Source organism: Rhamphochromis sp. 'chilingali' (assembly GCF_963969265.1).
Source record: "Rhamphochromis sp. 'chilingali' genome assembly, chromosome: 16".
Lineage (NCBI taxonomy): Eukaryota > Metazoa > Chordata > Actinopteri > Cichliformes > Cichlidae > Rhamphochromis > Rhamphochromis sp. 'chilingali'.
The window spans coordinates 27,491,414-27,509,044 of NC_137943.1; the positions used below are offsets into that span (position 1 = coordinate 27,491,414).

The 17,631-nt window shown below is 39.7% G+C and overlaps 2 protein-coding genes across 3 annotated transcripts in view; one reads left to right on the forward strand and one right to left on the reverse strand.

Annotated features, from left to right (window-relative positions):
• Window positions 1-2,106: 2,106 nt before the first annotated feature.
• LOC308413144 (uncharacterized protein) lies at window positions 2,107-6,626 on the reverse strand. The gene is made up of 2 exons (XM_080907968.1): window positions 5,150-6,626; window positions 2,107-3,171 (listed from the first exon to the last, which is right to left on the reverse strand). The coding sequence occupies exons 1-2, from the start codon at window positions 5,424-5,426 to the stop codon at window positions 2,264-2,266; spliced, it is 1,185 nt and encodes a 394-aa protein (XP_080764094.1). The 5' UTR covers window positions 5,427-6,626; the 3' UTR covers window positions 2,107-2,263.
• Window positions 6,627-6,809: 183 nt separating this feature from the next.
• Window positions 6,810-17,631, forward strand: part of tesk2 (testis associated actin remodelling kinase 2) — a 36,398-nt gene continuing 25,576 nt past the window's right edge. Inside the window, exons 1-4 of one of the 2 annotated variants that reach the window (XM_080907137.1) lie at window positions 6,810-7,967; window positions 8,208-8,258; window positions 12,482-12,894; window positions 13,151-13,264. In XM_080907137.1, coding sequence (XP_080763263.1) covers window positions 12,772-12,894; window positions 13,151-13,264 — 237 coding nt within the window. In that variant the 5' untranslated portion in view covers window positions 6,810-7,967; window positions 8,208-8,258; window positions 12,482-12,771. The remainder of the gene's footprint in view (window positions 7,968-8,207; window positions 8,259-12,481; window positions 12,895-13,150; window positions 13,265-17,631) is intronic. The other variant, XM_080907138.1, reaches the window with a different exon arrangement.

Sequence of the window (17,631 nt, forward strand, 5' to 3'; positions counted from 1 at the left end):
AATGTCATTTATAGAATATCAGAAATGTCAATGAAACAGTAGAATTAATGTAGCTGGAGTAAAAACTGAAACTGAAAATGTGCAGCTTTCTCTTAAAGCTTTGTATTTTTCCTTTTTTCCCCTCTTGTGTTCAGTGTTAGAGCTGTGTCACTTTGGTCTCGCACCGCAGATTCAAATAAAAGGATCTAACCTGTAATACCGTTACACTTGTTGGACTGGCTGCTTCTCAGCTTGACTCATGCTGTGACACTGTGATATTCACTCTTGAGGTTGTTGAAGGGTCTTAATTAAAGTATTGGGTACAAATACAGTTGAAAACTCTGTGATGCCCTTATCTCTGTGATGAAACTTACACTCAGCGTCTTTGATGTTTTACACAGATTGGAATTAAGATGATGCCAATCACTTCAAAATTCTCATTCTCCTTCCATTTTTATTTAAAAAAATCAATAACAAAGATGTTACAGCCCTGGGCCTTGGAGGGAGTGAGACTGCCCTTTTGTGTTCATGCAAATCTAAGTGTGCCAGGACTCGTGGATGATTGGCTGCTGGGAGTCCTGTGCCAGCCCTCTTTTATCCAGATCACAGTGTGCCAAAGGCAAAGCCTTTGCCTTTAGACAATAATTCTGATGGCAAAAGAGTCAAACGGGACAGGCAAAAAAAAAAAAAGATCACAGTGTGCCAGACCTCGTGGACGATTGGCTGCCTGGAGATCTCATGACCACTCCATGACCAATTGACTGGCTGATTGTCTGCACCTGGGAATATAAAAAGCTGAAGAGCCTTCACACTATGGGGAACTGCTGCGCTGAAGTGAACATGCAGTGGCATCCTCGTCTGCTTTGCATGTGAAGCTCGTTTGTTAAACCTGTTTGCTGTGTTGCTCTTTGTTTAAACCTGGTATACAGCTAAACTTAGTTTCATTAGAGTTTTGTGATGCTGGCTTGCCTTGGTTAACCCTTAGCTTTTACTCTTGCCTGTTCTTTTCATTGTGTATTAATTGTTTCCCCGGTGGTCTGTTGAACAGCCCTGTCGGTTTTCAGTTTAATGTTTGTAATAAAACCCCTTATTTACTCAGATTTCGTGAGAGGGCTTGTGTATGTTTCTCCCCTCCTGTCGCCTAGCAGAGGGGGTCGTGACATAAGGCTTTTAAAAAAAGAATATAGAAATCATATCTGTAAGCATGTGGAGTTTGTTCCTAAGGATATATAAAATTTGTGGTATATGTTAAATTCTCTTACATTTGTTTTGAGCCCAAGAGGACACACAAACCCAGCCTCTGAGAATTACAAGCTCGCGTACTCTTCGTGCCAGGGAGTCTTTTGTTGGGATGGCAGTTGTAAACTTGGTGCCAGTTCAAACATGCACTGTGATGACCCCTTGGGAAATAAGTGAGCAGCTAAAAGTACCTGTCCCTCCACATACCAGACAAAAATGTTTTACTGTAAGGAATGGAGTTGATAAAACTGAATTAAGGCTGATGTTACATTAAATGGCATTATTTAATGCTAGGTTTAGAACAACACTGAATGTTTCTGACCCTCCAAGTGAACAAGCAAAGTGTGTACGGGGAAGGGCTTAAGCCTAGGGCTACAAAGTCTACATCTCCTACCATGACTGGCTCTGGATCCTGTGGAAAAACTTTGGAGGAAGTACCTGAATGTTTTGGAAGTTAAAGATTCTTCAGAATGGGAAAATTTTAACTCGACTGACCCATGAACATCTAAGCTGCAGTGCAAGGCTGAACAACATGTTTTTTTTCCTCTACAAACAGAACATTGAAATCTTAGTTTATCTTAATTTTTTGCTTAGGCAGCATCACAAACACAATTTAGGCTGTCGTGTGGTGACCAACAAATTCTTTGTCCTTTTTTTTTTACATCCTTAGTGCTCTGTGGTGAACTAATTTATCAAATGTCTTGTGACTTTTCCTCACCATCTTTCCATCAGGGCGAGGAAAACTAAGCGATTAGATGCTGGATTTTTCCTGTCTAGCTTAAACTGAATGTCTTAGAGGTCATATGTTCCTAGTTTGTCATATGTGTGTTAAAAACCTCTTTTCTGGCAGTTCATATGTTCCTGTTTTAGTTCTTAAAAGCCACACTGTGTCAAAATTTTTGTTTATTTCACAAAAAGAGGGCACAGTTAAATCAGTCTGCTACATTATTTTTCCAGAAATATCAAAAAACAAACAGAATTTGTTAATAAATCTAGATCTAAAAGCCACTTAGATATTTCTAGCTTTTCTTCAAAATCTACTGAATTAAACTGCGTTCTGTGCGAGAGCCTCTTTGTGAGTCCTTTGATGAGTGCGAAGGTTACTCCTCTGAGAAAAGCACTTGCCACACGTGTCGCATGTGTACGGTTTCTCTCCTGTGTGAATTCGCTGGTGTATCTCGAGGTGGCTGATGCGATCAAAGCTCTTCCCACAGAACGGGCAGATGTACCACTTCTCCCTAATGCGGCGCCCCGCTATAGTTTTGTGCAACTCTGGGTCGTTTAAATGAAAGAGTCTGTTGTCTGTGTTAAAGGTTGACATGTTTTTAGTCTGTGGTTGCTGTTTTTCTGAGAGGAATCTAATGGACATTCCTCTCTCTGAGTGATTTATTGCTTCTATAGGTTGACTTGGCTGAGACTGGCTGAAAGTCACAGGTGCCCTTGATTTACTTGATGCACCTTGAACCGTTTCATTGTCCCTCATAAACCTGTCCGAGTATGCTCCCTCTGCTGAATTATCGAAAATGTCCAAGGCATTTTGAATGAGCAAGATTTCGGAGTCCAGATTTTGAGACAACTGCTTTGTTTCGAAAAAGCACTCCGAGTCATCCGCAGTGTCGCTGTCTCCCACCGAAACAGTCAGCCACTGCTGTGACTCTTGCTCTTCCACAACCTCAGCAGGCTGGTGGTTCAAATTCATCTCGTGGGGACCTGCTCCACTGTTAACGCTGTGATCAGAGTCCACGACCTGCTCCACGATCTGGACGTCATCCTCGTCTTCTAGTTTGACTACTAAGTCTTCGTCATCTTTGCCCTCACTGTCAGATTTGCGCTGCTCACTGCGTTTCTCTTCTGTTTGAGGAGGTGATGACGTTCCCTGATTTGGTGAAATATCCACCTTATCTCTCACGCTCTGATCCGAAGACAAAGTCTGGACCGACTCTATCGTAGGCCCTGAAAGGACACAGCAGATTGTTTAAATTGTTAAAGGAAAATCAAAGTTCCCTTAAAAAGTCATTTTTTAAAACAGGTTAATTTTATAATTAATCGCCTCAGCAACAGAGGCAGCAAATACTGTGAATTGTAAAGAAAGGTACCCAAATAACATGCACCTGCTTCATTACAGTGCTGTCTGAAAATGTGACATTAAACACTGGGAAACTTTTTGACTTGAGTAAGTAACAAGCAGATACACCAACGCTTTTAATGACTGTTAGCTGCAGGGACAGTCAAGCCAACTACAATGACATATCACTAAGAAAATCATCATATCACAGTGGAAAAGCTGGCAGTAGAAAGTATTTGACAAGTTTTCCTACAAAATGGCAAAAGTCACTTAAAACATTTTCTGCCTGTTGACAAATTAGGTAAATCTAAAGAACACAGACCTGTTTGTTATCTACAAACCCAATTCTGAAACCTTTGGGACACGATGTAAAATGCAAATAAAGAGACTGCAATGATTTCCCAAGCTCATAAACCACTTTTTAAATTCACAGCATAACTTAGAAAACATCAACAGGTAAAACTGAGACATTTTACTAATTCATAAAAATTTTAGTTTATTTTGAATGTGACTGCAGTGATGTGTCTCAAAAAGGTTGGATCTTTTGCCAGTCTTTAGGCACATTTTTTTTCTTTCTGATACTTTGACCTTTTTCTTCTTTAGTAACCCGGTGTGTGTAACTTTGGCTCTGTTCTGTGGATCATTACCATGCTGATATACACCTCTTTTACCACTTGTCTTGTTAGTTAATAGTTAATATTTTGGTGGATCCAGTGACAATGTCAGGAACCTTGGCCTCATTTTGGACAGTGATCTCAGTTTTGATAATCATATTAATCAGGCCAACCAGAACTGCTTTCTATCGCTTCAAAAACACATCAAATGTTAAAAATCCCTATCTCACACTGAATCTCAGAAATAGGCCCATGCATTTATATAAAGCAGGTTATACTACTGTAATGCTCTGTTTGCTGGATTATCCAAATCATCACTAGGACGACTTCAGCTTGTTAAGAATGCAGGAGCCAATCCGTAAACGCACAAGGAAATTTGACTATATAACCCCATACTGAAGTCACTAACTGGCTCTCAGTTCAACACAGAATTACCTTTAAAATCCTTCTATTAGTTCATAAAGCTCTCAATGATTCCTACCCCCTTCCTGTACATCTCCGGCTTACTCAGTGTTTATAATCCGATTAGACCTCTCAGGCAGGTGCAGATCTTTTAACACTTCCCAGAATTTGATCTAAGTGTGCTGAAGGTGCTTTCAGTTGCTGTGGTCCTATCCTTTGGAAGGAGCTCACTTTTATCAATTACAACTGTGTCTAAACAAACTTAAAACATTTTTATTCTCACAGGCTTACAATAAATAACAGTGTAAGTGGGTGTATATGTGTATGTGTGTCTATTAACTTTAATTTATTTCTTTGTAAAGGTTAGTTTAGTTTTTCTGTGTTTAAATTAATTTTGCCTTTACATCATGTGGTAACATGCTGGACATAATGTCTACCTAAAACATTCATCAGGCTTCTTTTCATCATCAAACTTAAGTCATGCGGGTTTGTGCCAAGAAGCAAGAAAGAAACTACTCTCCTTCTAAACCCGATGTTGACATTACTGTGAGCTGACACTGTTTTAAGCTGCAATATTAAACAATACAGATGTGCTAAAACTCCTCCTGTGCACACTTACAAATAGAAGGCGCTGTATAGAGAATATAGTTGTTATATTGTTAAATACGAGAGAATATAATTGTTTGGAAACGCTGTACTTAAACAAACACATGTCTTCATATGTTCACAAACATTACAGTGTGTTACAGATAGTTTGCAAACTGACTTTTTCATCCACGGGGTATTAAATTGTGTCTTTTAAGACAAATATCGTTTATTGATCCCCTGTTTCTGCCGCGGTTGTTCTTACCATCACCGGCGGGCGGCAGCAGCTTATTCTGCTGCTCTCTCTTGGAAAAAGATGATGAGGAGTTATTTGCAGACTGAGCCCGAGCCTCTAACCGCTCCTTTTCCATCAACAACAACTTTCTGTTCAGAGCCTCGATTTCAATCTCTCTCCTCCGAAGCTCGACCTGGACCAATGCGAAGCCGTCCTCCCACAGTTTGCTAATTTCCACCACGGCTGCTTTAGTTAGCATCTCCATGATCGAGGTTAACTTGCTCTGGAAAGCTACACTGTTGGCCATTTTCCCCGCGATCAGCAGTTCTCCTTGACTGTGAGGACGAGGCAGGATGTTAAACGGACTCGGTGCGTGGGGACAGATCACACAGAAGGAGCGAACTCGCCGCGGTAGTTTACATCACAGACGCTCTTTGAGGTGAAAAATATGGAAGTGTAATACAATAGCAACAGGAAACTCGAGTGCTCACGTGATGCTGAGAGTTTACGGTGCCCCTGATGGGTCAAACTTTCTCACCAGCAATATAATTATAATGAAGTGTGGCAGTGTTTGGTCGTTTAAATGAACTATATAAACAAACAATAGCAGTTTTGTAATTTCATAGGCTGTCTGTAATAAATATCGGTTGGAAATAATCATTATATTTATTGTTTTTTTTTTTTTTTTCCAAATATTAGATTACATTATAATACAACATTTGTTATCTATTCTCGAATAACTGAGGTCAGCTAGAGTCCAGGTTGGGTCTTAACTATGAGTATTTCACGCAATTATTATTATTAGAAAAAAGTATAATAACAAACGTTGAACATGTGAACATATTGACAAAGCAAAGCAAGTGCTTTGTCAATATGAAGTAACCTTCGCACTCATCAAAGGACTCACAAAGAGGCTCTCACACAAACGCAGTTTTATTCAGTAGATTTTGGAGAAAAGCTAGAAATATCTAAGTGGCTTTTAGATCACGTACCTCTCCTATCTTCCCCATGATGAGAAAGATGACGTGAAAAACCTGATTCAAGCGCACCCTAGTCTGTTTGGGGATGTACCATCTAGAACCCCAGTGTTAAAGCACGACATTGACGTGGGTAATGCGTGCCCTATTAAGCGACACGCATACCGGTGCCCCCCACTCAAGGTTTGGCGATACCTAGCCATAGCTCTTGGAGCTCTCCATGTATGCTGACACCAAAGTCCGATGGTTCTCCTCGTTTTTGTACTGATTTTAGGAGGATATATATATATATATATGGGGGCGATCGTGGCTCAAGAGTTAGGAGTTCGCCTTGTAATCGGAAGGTTGCCGTCTCGGTCGTTGTGTCCTTGGGCAAGACACTTCACCTGTTGCCTACTGGTGGTGGTCAGAGGGCCCGGTGGCGCCAGTGTCCGGCAGCCTCGCCTCTGTCAGTGCGCCCCAGGGTGGCTGTGGTTACAATGTAGCTTGCCATCACCAGTGTGCGAATGTGTGTGTGAATGGGTGGATGACTGGATATGTAAAGCGCTTTGGGGTCCTTAGGGACTAGTAAAGCGCTATATAAATACAGGCCATTTACCATTTTACCATTTTATATATGTATATACATATATATATATATATATATGTATATACATATATATATATATATATGTATATACATATATATATATATGTATATATGCGGTTCAGATTCTGTTTGTTACTCTGACAGTATCAGGACACGCAGGAGTGGCTGAGATATGTTCAAACTTTACTATCGTGCGCAAATAACTACAGACCTTTTCTTTGAAAGTTATTGGAAAATGTCATCTAGAACAAATTCAGGTGTGCCGCTTGTTTCTTGATTTTTGTGAGCTGGCTTGTGCTGACTGATTTTCTCCATTAGATGAGGCTGTTTTTCCACGAGAGTACATAAAAGCTGGAGTTAAAGCACCTTGCGAGCAGAAAAAGTCATTATAAATAAGACTTATTAAATATATGGTGCTCAAGTTTGTGATTATTTTACCAGGCAATACGTGACCACACAAAATAGATCAGAAGTCTTAACGTATCACTGAATGAAATCGTTTTATTGGGTAATAAACCAATAAAATGTCACATGTAAATGGGATGGATTTAACAAAAGCAGTGGGGTTGCTGGAGTTGTCAACAAAAACTTTAAAAAACAAACTAATACAAGCTATTGGGCAATTCAAAGTACAAGTACAAAAATACTTTGAAATATAAATGAATAAGGGTGAAGTCGTTGTTATGAAACATAGGCAATGAACTTACCAAGACATTGCTGAGGGTTCCACTTATTTTTTTAAAATTGTATGATGGTACATACCGGTAGGTATATTTCTCTCATTTTAACTAACGCTCGCGCAAATTTCCGCGTGCTCATTGGCTTGTAGACGCGCCAGTCGAATGTGGGCGGGGCCAGTGGGAGTTACTTGGATGAGAGACGAAAGACGACGGAGCTGTCAAACACCAACAATCGACTGAAATATTATCCCGGGCGGTACAAAAACACGGTCATTTGGTCATTTGTGGATACAAGGACAACATAAGCAGTCTCTGAATTGATTGTGACACTTGAGCCTTTGGGAATTTGGACTTTTCAATCGTCGCGACGAGAAACTTCTTGTTTGTGTGTGTTTGCAGGATCCAGGGGCTAATGTCTGTTAGCTCTCTGCTCAGCTCCAGTTTTGTTGACAAACTAGCCCGTCCGCTAGTCACGAAGCTAGCCTCGGTCCCAACCCTGCTGTTTTGGCGTTAATTGGACGTTTTCTTCAAATGGCACCTGGTAAAAGACACGAAAACGAGTTTGCACTGTTACTGCAAACACCTCTATGAAATAAAAACAGGTGAGTCAGCTGAACTCGAGGGGAACACACGCCAATGCTGACTGTTTCTTCTGTGGTTTGTTTACATTTATGTCGCGGCCAAAAAAACACTTAAAATAACAGAAGAAATGCTGATCGAGAAGTTCATTATTTAGCATATTATTTATACTTTACAAGATACGAATCATGCTTTTCCCCCTTCACTCGTGCTGTTTTTGGCTCTCACGTATATAAAGTAGGTTTTTCCCCTTCACTCCACAGTGCCTGTCCCCTCGGTTTGTTCCATTATTTCAAAACTCTGAAGAATGAGAGGTATGCATTGGTATGGTATTCTGTAATAGATTGTGGTCAGATGTGATGCTATTCTCTTTTGTTAAAATTGATCTTGTTTACATTTTTGCATGGCTTTTTACAGTTAGTTGGTATCTATAACTCACCAAACAAAGGGCCTATCAGATTACTGAAATGCTGAAAATTGTTTACAGAAATTATCATTAGAGACTATCATAACTTCTACATTGTGTTTGAATGTAGTGAAAACAGGTCTGTGCTTATTGCTGAGCTGTGTATGCAGACTCTTACACGTTCACTCACGCCCATTTAATTCCTCTTGCTCCTCAGAGACACTAACCCTAGCTACAAACCTGTCATTAGAGCATCACTTAAGTACTTTTTTCTTTTTATTTATTGCTGACATTTTCTATTAGTCTCTGATCCACTGAGACACAGTGGCATGGTGTTCAGGCCCCCAAACTACTGTTAAAACATTTGGCCTGAGGCTGCTTTGGTGATGCCCCATCTGTTTCAGAGTAGCAACAAGCCACATTTTACAGACCCCAAGAAAAATTCTGCCTTTGAAATTTCCACCCTTTTCCTTTAGTGTGGTGTTTTTTAAGTGCACGCCTTTTGGATATGTAGGCAACAGGGTATAGTTTGGAAACAAATATAGTTATGAACTCTGTTGGTTTGCCTACATTTTCTTTTTATCATTTCCAGTGTGATAGAGGGTTATCGTATTGCTCAAAATTACAACTTTCTGTAGTATGATCCTATTTTTTTAATTGGACTAAGTCATGTTGTAGTATGCAGCTGTGGTTGTTTCCCCCATAATTGAATTCTTTTTTATTGCCAGGAAGTGACTATGAATGATGTGCGTTTCATTTTTACCTAATGAGTAGGTGTTTAAATTATTACTATGGTTGTCATCATCTTTTGCCTATAAAATAATCATTCTGACTGAAAATCCTTTTTTAACCACCCACTAAAGATCAGGCTTTTTCAAGTATCATGTGTATGTCTGAAGTGTTTGTGAGAATGGGAAGTTTTTATTTAGTCAGTTAGGGCAGCTTTGACCATTAATGTGGGTGTGTGAATGCAGAAGCTCTTCTTTGTTGCTTCTCGGTTATGAATATAGGGAGAATTTATGTTCTACTTGCTGACCTATTCTTGTCTACTCAGATACAGAATAGATGTGATGTATCTGTGTTCTTGGTCTTGGACGGAAACCCCACTGAAATTAGATAGGAACGCTTGGGCCTGGTACTTGTGGCTTGCATTTTTCTTGGCACAGCCACTTTTATTCCTGCTGTACTGTTTCTGCAAGGCATAAAATGAGGTGTCGCTGTTAGGGGGAAAAAAAACAGAAAGAGGAGGATGAAAAGCCTTTTAAGGATGTGGCTGGGACAGAGAATGATCTCAGAAATTGTCCAGTAGGAGTACAGCAACTCTCTTAAGAGTCTAGTGTCACTGCTGTTTTTAGGATCTTATGAAACCTCATCTGGGCCCAACATTGACTTTTGAATTTCTGCTTTGGTTTAATGGGCCTCTTTAGTATATTCATTTAAAACACTGCACCTGTTTTAAGCTTTTGTCATTATTCCTCTCAAACACAGAAAGGCCAGAGTACATAATGACAGTATTTATAGTATTAGCGATAATGTGAAGTCCGACTTCTACGTATGAGCTCATTGTTGGAACCCATACTTAAAGGAATCGTTTAAACACAACACATAGTCTTTGTTTACTTTCTGTTCTTACATCAGGGAAGAAGTTGAAGTCAAATTTCCACATTGGCGCAACATTATGCAAGCGTTTCTAAAATAGCAAAAGTGGATAAGAATAAGGATGAAGTCGTTGTTAAAAATACCCCTTACAATTTCCTGAAACCCAAAGTGACATCATTAGATGTCCACTTTTTGTTCATTCACTAGTTCAGAGCCTTTTTTCATATTTTGAGCTTTTTTTCTTTCTTTTTTTTTATGAGATCATGAGTCCACAGAGCTCAGGCTCAGGCGGAGAGAGTTCCAGAGTCTGCAATTGTTGCAAAAGCTCTGTCTACTTTGTTTGATGCACAGTCAGCAGGCCCTGATCACACGACCTCAGACACCTGATGGGGATATATTGATGTTAACGTTCTCTGATATCCCCTGGTGCTTGTCAATGCAGAGTTGATACCAGAATCTGAAATGGACTTTGAAGTTAACAGGGAGCCAGTGCAACAAAATCTTACTTTCAGCGACATACTTGCTGGGTAGTAGTTATAAAAATGTTCCTAAATGTGCTTAAAAATGTGCAGAAGAGCCAACAGGTATAACAGAAACAATAAAGAACTTGTAGGCAAGAGAAGTGGAGCATGACGTGTACTTAGAAGCAGCCACAAAAAAAGAGTCATTCAGACACATCTGAAGAGAACTAGGCCCTGATACACCTACCTACTATCTCAGCCTATCAATGTGATGGTCAACAATATGCAAAGTAGATGTCAAGTCAGAAATCAGAATCTTTATTGCCATTGTAGCAATAAAACATTGAACATTGAAAAATGAAAGTGCAACATCGTCATCCGGTACCTTTCTGTGTGGACAAGGGAAACAATAGTTTTGTTTTGCGACATCAAAAGTTTACGCCTGTGTCAGACTGTGCCCCGTGTTATTGTTTGTAGCCTTATGATTGGCCAACATTTATATACAGTTAGAATTATTGCTACCTGTTGCACCTGACATCATTTTTTTGTATTGTCATGTAGATGCAGACATCTTTAAATATGCAAGCAGAAAATCCCTAGTGGCAAAACTTGAGGTTGTGAAATATTTTTATTGACCTGAACACATTCAATCCATAAAATCAAACTCAAAATCATTTTAATTTCTGACTTCCATGGATAAATGGAACAAACTCCAGTTTTAAATTCAGCTGGCAAACAGTTTATAATTGGATGCTTCTTTCATTATTACATTAACATTAACAGGTCACAAGCAATTTACTGCGTGAAAGTTATTATTTCTCACTGAACTCTGTTCTTATTTAAAGGTGTATGTTCTATTCAGCACACATAAGATGCTCAGTCGTCAGGTCAATTTTTCACTTACTGTTGAGACATAGGATCTGAAATATGTCTTCAGTGGAAATGTACAGTGAGTGGAAATTTTCTGCTTATGACCTTAGGTGAAGGAAGGCATTTTTTTGTGTACTCTTCAGCATTTATAGGGAAAGATTTATAGAGTGGCTCAACATGTTTTTATCAGCTAAAGAAATCTTCCTCTAGCTTGACGTATTCTTAAGATATGAAAGCCACATTGTTTACAGGCATTTAAAGACCTTTAGCCGCAGACGTGCTTTCCTGTTCCCCTTTGTACCCTGCTGACTTTGTTTTGGATGGCAGAAAGGTCCAAGACCTGAGCTATTCCTTGGCTAATCTCCCATAATTGGACAATGGGCCCCTATTACAGCCATTTCATTTGAGCCTGTTGAGTAATATTGGCTTGTCTCGTCCCTCCTGAGACAGGACCCAGTCCAAAGTTGCATTTGCTTTTAAATATCTTTAGAATAACATGAAATTGTAACTTGCTCCTTCTTTATTGTTTAGGACTATGTGTAAGACTGCTGGTCAATAAGGAGCCATAAAATGTTCAGGGCACATTCAATACCAAAAAGTTGTAGTAAAAGTACTGAATTGACTTAAATTCAGTTTGCATAGGTCTTAAATGTGTCTTTTAGTCTCAGACATTCTCTAGACATTTTGTTTTTGTGACATGACTGCATCAAAAAGGTCTTGCTTTATAGTTAGATAGATAGATCATGTCAAAAGGACCATTTTAAATATACAAAAATCTTTGTTAAATAGGCCTGATGACTTGAGATGGAGGATTTATGGGCCACCAAGTCTCGGCACCTGAAAATAGTGATGAAGTAAACCATGCTTGATAACATGCTTGTGAGTCACTGGAAATCCAAAGACGGAAGTTTAACAGCAAAAATGATCAGAATGTAGACTGATACCTGGAGATAAGTAGATATTTTGTATGAAAACAATATTTTTGTCATTTGGACACTTTGCTTAAACTCATTCAAACACTTAAAATTTTTCTTACTGTTCATTTTATGTTTCACTTAAAGTGGGAATAAATGTTAAAGCCTTAATTTGCATTTGCTTATACCTCTCATTGGCTACAATGGCTACTTCAATCAGCAGCATAGAAAAAAAAAGTCTGCCATGAAGCTTACTCATTAAATTTCTTCTTTCTTTCTTTCTACAGGTCTCCAGGGATACAACATACCTCTGTCAAACATGTGAAATCCTTATTTGGGTGAAGTTCTCAGTTACAAGCAGTGATGATTTGGATTACTTGGAAAATTCTTGGGTTCAGATTCAGAAACAGAAGTCTATGTGTGTGATATATTTTCTCCCGCAACACAAACTGTGCAAATACTGTTCTGCCGTGAAACCCTCGGCTCCGCGAAAACCAACCAGTCCACTTGTCATGCGGGTACATTACAGAAAAACACCCATAATACCCTCACTGGTACCACCGTCATTCACGTCACCATGGAACGGAATAAACGCAATTCCATTGCTGGGTTTCCTACACGACCTGAATGCCTCAATGAGGACAGAGATGATATCGGAGGGGTAGGAGTGTGTGAGATGGGAATGGCTCCACCTTTGCAGGTTGGTTTTTAGTTTAGTTTAAAATTGTTACATGTTATACACTATACAGGACTCGTGTGCACTCTACAACTCAATGTAAAGCCAGTGTAGAGCTTGGACAACAGTATAATTATAACCTGTACAGTCTAGTCTGTACTTAGCTATAGATTAGTGGCTTTTTTCAGAAACTGTTTCTGACAACCTCTTCAGCCCAAACAAAGTTGTGGTATGGTCCTGCAACATGCTCATCAAACATGTCCTTTTCTGTGTTCTCCAGGTGTCTTCCCCATCATCCTACCGAGCCCTCATCAGTGCCTTCTCCTGTCTTACACGCCTTGATGACTTCTCCCGCGAGTGGATTGGCTCAGGATTTTTCTCTGATGTATTCAGGGTGTGTAGAGATCAGATATTACCTCACTCTTTTCTCAAGTTCAGTCTTTTCTTTCACTGTCTTCTCATTTTATAACCATGCCTCATTTCATACCTCAAGCAAGAGTGTCAGATTTGACCTCAGCTGAATTCTTCACCCTTGGTGCCTGACATAGTTTTATTTTGTGATTCGATTGCACTCAGTCTCATTATTAATTAGGCTCTGCTAAATGAAGCTGCAGCAGAAGAAACTTTTTTTTTTGGTCTGTTGTATTATCAGTCCACCATGACAGTTACAAATTTTTGCATGACTCATTGTGGTTTAGATAAGCAGTGTGACTGCTCATCTAGGAATAGAGCCCGATTGCATAAATTAGAAATAAATGATGATGGCCTAATAATGTTTGACTTTGTTGGTTTTAGTATATCATCAGATGCATTCTTTGTTCGGGGTTTATTCTAAGACAGACAGTAAAGACCGATCTCTTGTTTCTTAAAGGGGTAACATGGAAGACAAAGGTGACAACATTGGGGTAAAGGGTTTATCTTATTCATTAAGAAAGTTAAGACTCCCTTTTATTTCACTCTATTTATCAAACTGTTAGGGGTGGGCGATAGAAACAATAAAAATTTGGCCAACGATAGAGATTTTGACTATACCGCTCTATCGCCATAGCGCATGTTGATGATGTCGTCAAGCTGTGCCTGTTTTGGTCGAAAGCATCGCAGCGGCTACAACCATTATCATCTGCAAATTATGCCGGGCGACAGTCATAGCAAAGAGATGAAGCACTTTTAAAATATGGGGAAAGCCAAAAACTGCGCTTCCTCCACTTCCGTAACATTGATTCATTAATGTTGAATTCTCTCGCAGCTGTTCTGTTCCCATGTTGTTGCAGTATATTAATAACTAACCTTGTATTGTGGATGAATAATCTCAGTTGTTCTCCTTACTGAAGCTTGGCCCATGTATAGCATCCTGCTATGCGATTGCATTTGTCCCTGACCACCAGAATCCCTCACGTTAACTTTTATCGAGTGGAAAAAAAGTTGGCGTTCATCCTCCAGCTTCACTGTGCTAATGTTATGCTAACATAGCTGTGTTGCTAGCAATCACGTAGCACATCATTATATACCAGGTAGTCCAACTTCAGTAACCCTGCAAACGCCACTGCTGTTTAGTTTTCTGTCTTCATTTATGTTGGAAATGGTAGCAGAGCTGTACATTTTAATTAGTTTCAAAAATCTCTCAGTCAGAACATGGTATGTCATGTTTAGCTGGAAACTAGCGAGCTAACTTCCTGTTAACTTCTAATTCTGTTAAATGTAATAAATTCTGTTTTCATGGATGCCTGGATGTTAAACTTAATTGTTACACCTGGTAAAGCAGCAACGCTGATGATTTTATTAAAGATGAAAGAATTTAGACTGTTTTTAACTCTCAGTGTTCGTTTGACTTTGGGACCTGAAGAGGAGTTTTGGACCCAGATTACTCCGCGAAGCTCCTCACTACGGCAGCCGTAATGCTCTGACAATCCATCAAGAAGTGCGGCTTACCAAAGTTGTACTAAAACATTTTTTAACAGATTTCTGCACGCCAAAATCGGTTCGAGGTCAGTAAGCACAACCAGAATTCATACATAAGGCACACTCTCGATTTTTGAGAAAATTAAAGGATTTTAAGTGTGCCTTATAGTGTGGAAAATACGTTATACAGAAGAAAATAATATATCACGATATATATATATATATTAGGGGTGCAACGATACACAAAATTCACGGTTCGGTTCGATACTTTGGTGTCACGGTTCGATATTTTTTCGATACAAAAAAAATGTTCATGCCTTCTTAATTTGTCATTTATTAAAATTATAAATATATATTTTAACTCAAAAGTACAGTTTTTAAATTTAACCCTAACCCTTGTGCGTGTTTTTTATTTTGACAGCGAATGCGCACCTGCGGACCACTTATGTGCAGCCCTGGTTATTTAGCTCGTCATATTGCAGCCACAGAAATTCTTTTGTCCATGAAACCATAAAGCTGCACTTTCTTTTTGCCTTATAGTCTGATTTGTCATAACTTCTCCGTTTTGTGGTAAGCTTTTCTTTGGCTGTCACTTCTTCACCCTGACCTGTCTTATTTGGCTCAGCAGAACTGAAATGCTTTTACACGCTCACTCACATAAGCTCAGCGATTCTCTGCGCGATCAACCTCTCACATGTTTAAGCTTGCTGCGGGAGATTTCACTTGTCATGTTTGCATAGTAAGCTAACGATTAATAAGACGATGTCAGAGGAATTGGTGCACAAATTATCATCACTCACAGATCAGTGCTGTCGCTCTCTATACACAGTTCACACGATTGCAAAGTGAAAGCAAAAAAACAAGCGCAAATTCAAACGCGATTTCAATATGTCACATATTGACAGTGGCTCACCGATGCCAATGACATAATTACCCAGCTACATTTCCGAAAGAATGCAAAAGCATTGACATATATTTTTCTTCCTACAATAGCCCGACTGGAAAAATCGCTAGCTCCGGGACGTCGGGCTAGCGATATTGCAAGCCCTGTATCTGATTGAGGAATCACTCATCTTTGGAAAAGAGAGTTTATTACAGAGAAATGTCTCTTTCCAAAATAAAAGCTATACTATCCGCTTCTTCTGGGCTATATTCTCAGCAGCATAAGGAGAATCATGTGCTAACAGCTGTCTAAATGACTCGGCTAAAGTTAGTAGCATGCTTGTTGTTTTTGTCTTTGCACTAGGATGATGTCGGCGTAAATGTGCAGTCATATTCGTTGTGTTCCCACTAGTGCTTTCAGGTTAATCTCGTTGAAATGACCTTAACGCCACAACACGGCAAATCTCCGTTAACGAGCTACCGCCGATCACCCCGTGCATGGGGCTAGACGGCCAACACGTTAACGAGCTAACTGCGCTAACACACTAGTTCCCACCCATGTAATTGAGCATTGTGTGGCACATCCAACATACTGTTTTACTTTAGTCCATGACTCGCTTACCTTCAGGGTCATACGCCACATGAAAACCAAAATAATTCCAAACACCACATCTGAATGAGGGTGGGGGAGGTGCCCTGCGCTCTTCCTTCTGACGATGCTGTCTGTGTTGAGCGCTCAGTGGATCTGCGCTCGACAGTGCAGCCTAGGCGGAGTAGTCGAACGCAGATTCACTGAGCGCTCAACACAGACAGCATCGTCAGAAGGAAAGTTGATAAAATAAATTACAAATGTTGTATTGTTCGATACATATGCGTACCGAACCGAAAGCACTGTATCGAACGGTTCAATATCGATACGAATATCGTTGCACCCCTAATATATATATATATATATATATATCGTTACCGCACGTTTTTCAAATTATACCGTGATGTGGATTTTAGGCCATATCGCCCAGCCCTACAAACTATTATAATTTATTTTTCCTTGTTAGCTTTTGTGTATTGGAATTTCAACTTGGCTTTAGTGCAGGAGGATTGGCCATGTACTGGATTGTATGCAACATGAGACCTCCAGTGGAGATGACCTGCTGTGACATTTGGTTTCCATTGTGTCGTGGGTGGGCTGATTGATGATACTGTTGTTGTCTGACAGCCAGTGGTGTTTGAGTGACGTGTGTGTTGTTAGGAACAGCTCAAGCTAATCCAGAAGATTTGTATTGGAGCGAATCTAGGTATATTGTAATTGGTTTTTATTAGCCATATTAAGCTTGTAGAAAGTGCTGTTATTCAGCACTATTCTAACCCATTGTGTAGTTTGTATGCCAGCTCTCAGAAACATGCCATTGTTATTGATGTAAAACCCCTGGAAGTTATTCATAACTCACAGTGCTGCAACTGGGCTAAAGAGTGGATTAAAAAAACAAAAAATAAACAAAGCAAACACCATTGATGAATGATTTTAGAGACATTTGGGGTGTGTTTCATTGAAGGGAAACAAGCATAATCACTGTGAGATAAGCATTACTCACTTTGTTTTCTATACTGCTATAGAAAATGATCAGAGCTGAGGCAAAAGAAGGAGTTTAAAGAGGAGGGACAGATTCGGGTGGATCCTGGGGTGGTGTGGAAAGACTGATGAACGGGATGTGGTGCTTCAGAAGAGGTTTTAGGTGTTTACTGAGTACAAAGGAAGGCAAGGATGAGGGCTACAGAGGAGAGGAAGAGGAGTTTGAAAGGAGGGGGAGTGTAAGGATTGGTTAGAGGTTGAGTTATTTTGGGGTGGCAGGGGCTTGGTAAAGGGTTTGAGACAGACACTAGGGTTATGGTTTCCATCTGAGAAGGCGAGGTGGAAAAATGGGGAGACACTAGAGAGGAAGATGGGAGAGGGGGAAAAATGCTACCCCTACAGACTTGATG

Bases quoted from the DNA above. Each gene is read 5' to 3' on its own strand.
- LOC308413144 (XM_080907968.1), bottom strand. From the start codon at position 5,426: ATGGCCAACAGTGTAGCTTTCCAGAGCAAGTTAACCTCGATCATGGAG. The intron at 3,172-5,149 runs GTAAGAACAACC...GTGTCCTTTCAG, and splicing joins GCTGCCGCCCGCCGGTGATG to GGCCTACGATAGAGTCGGTC.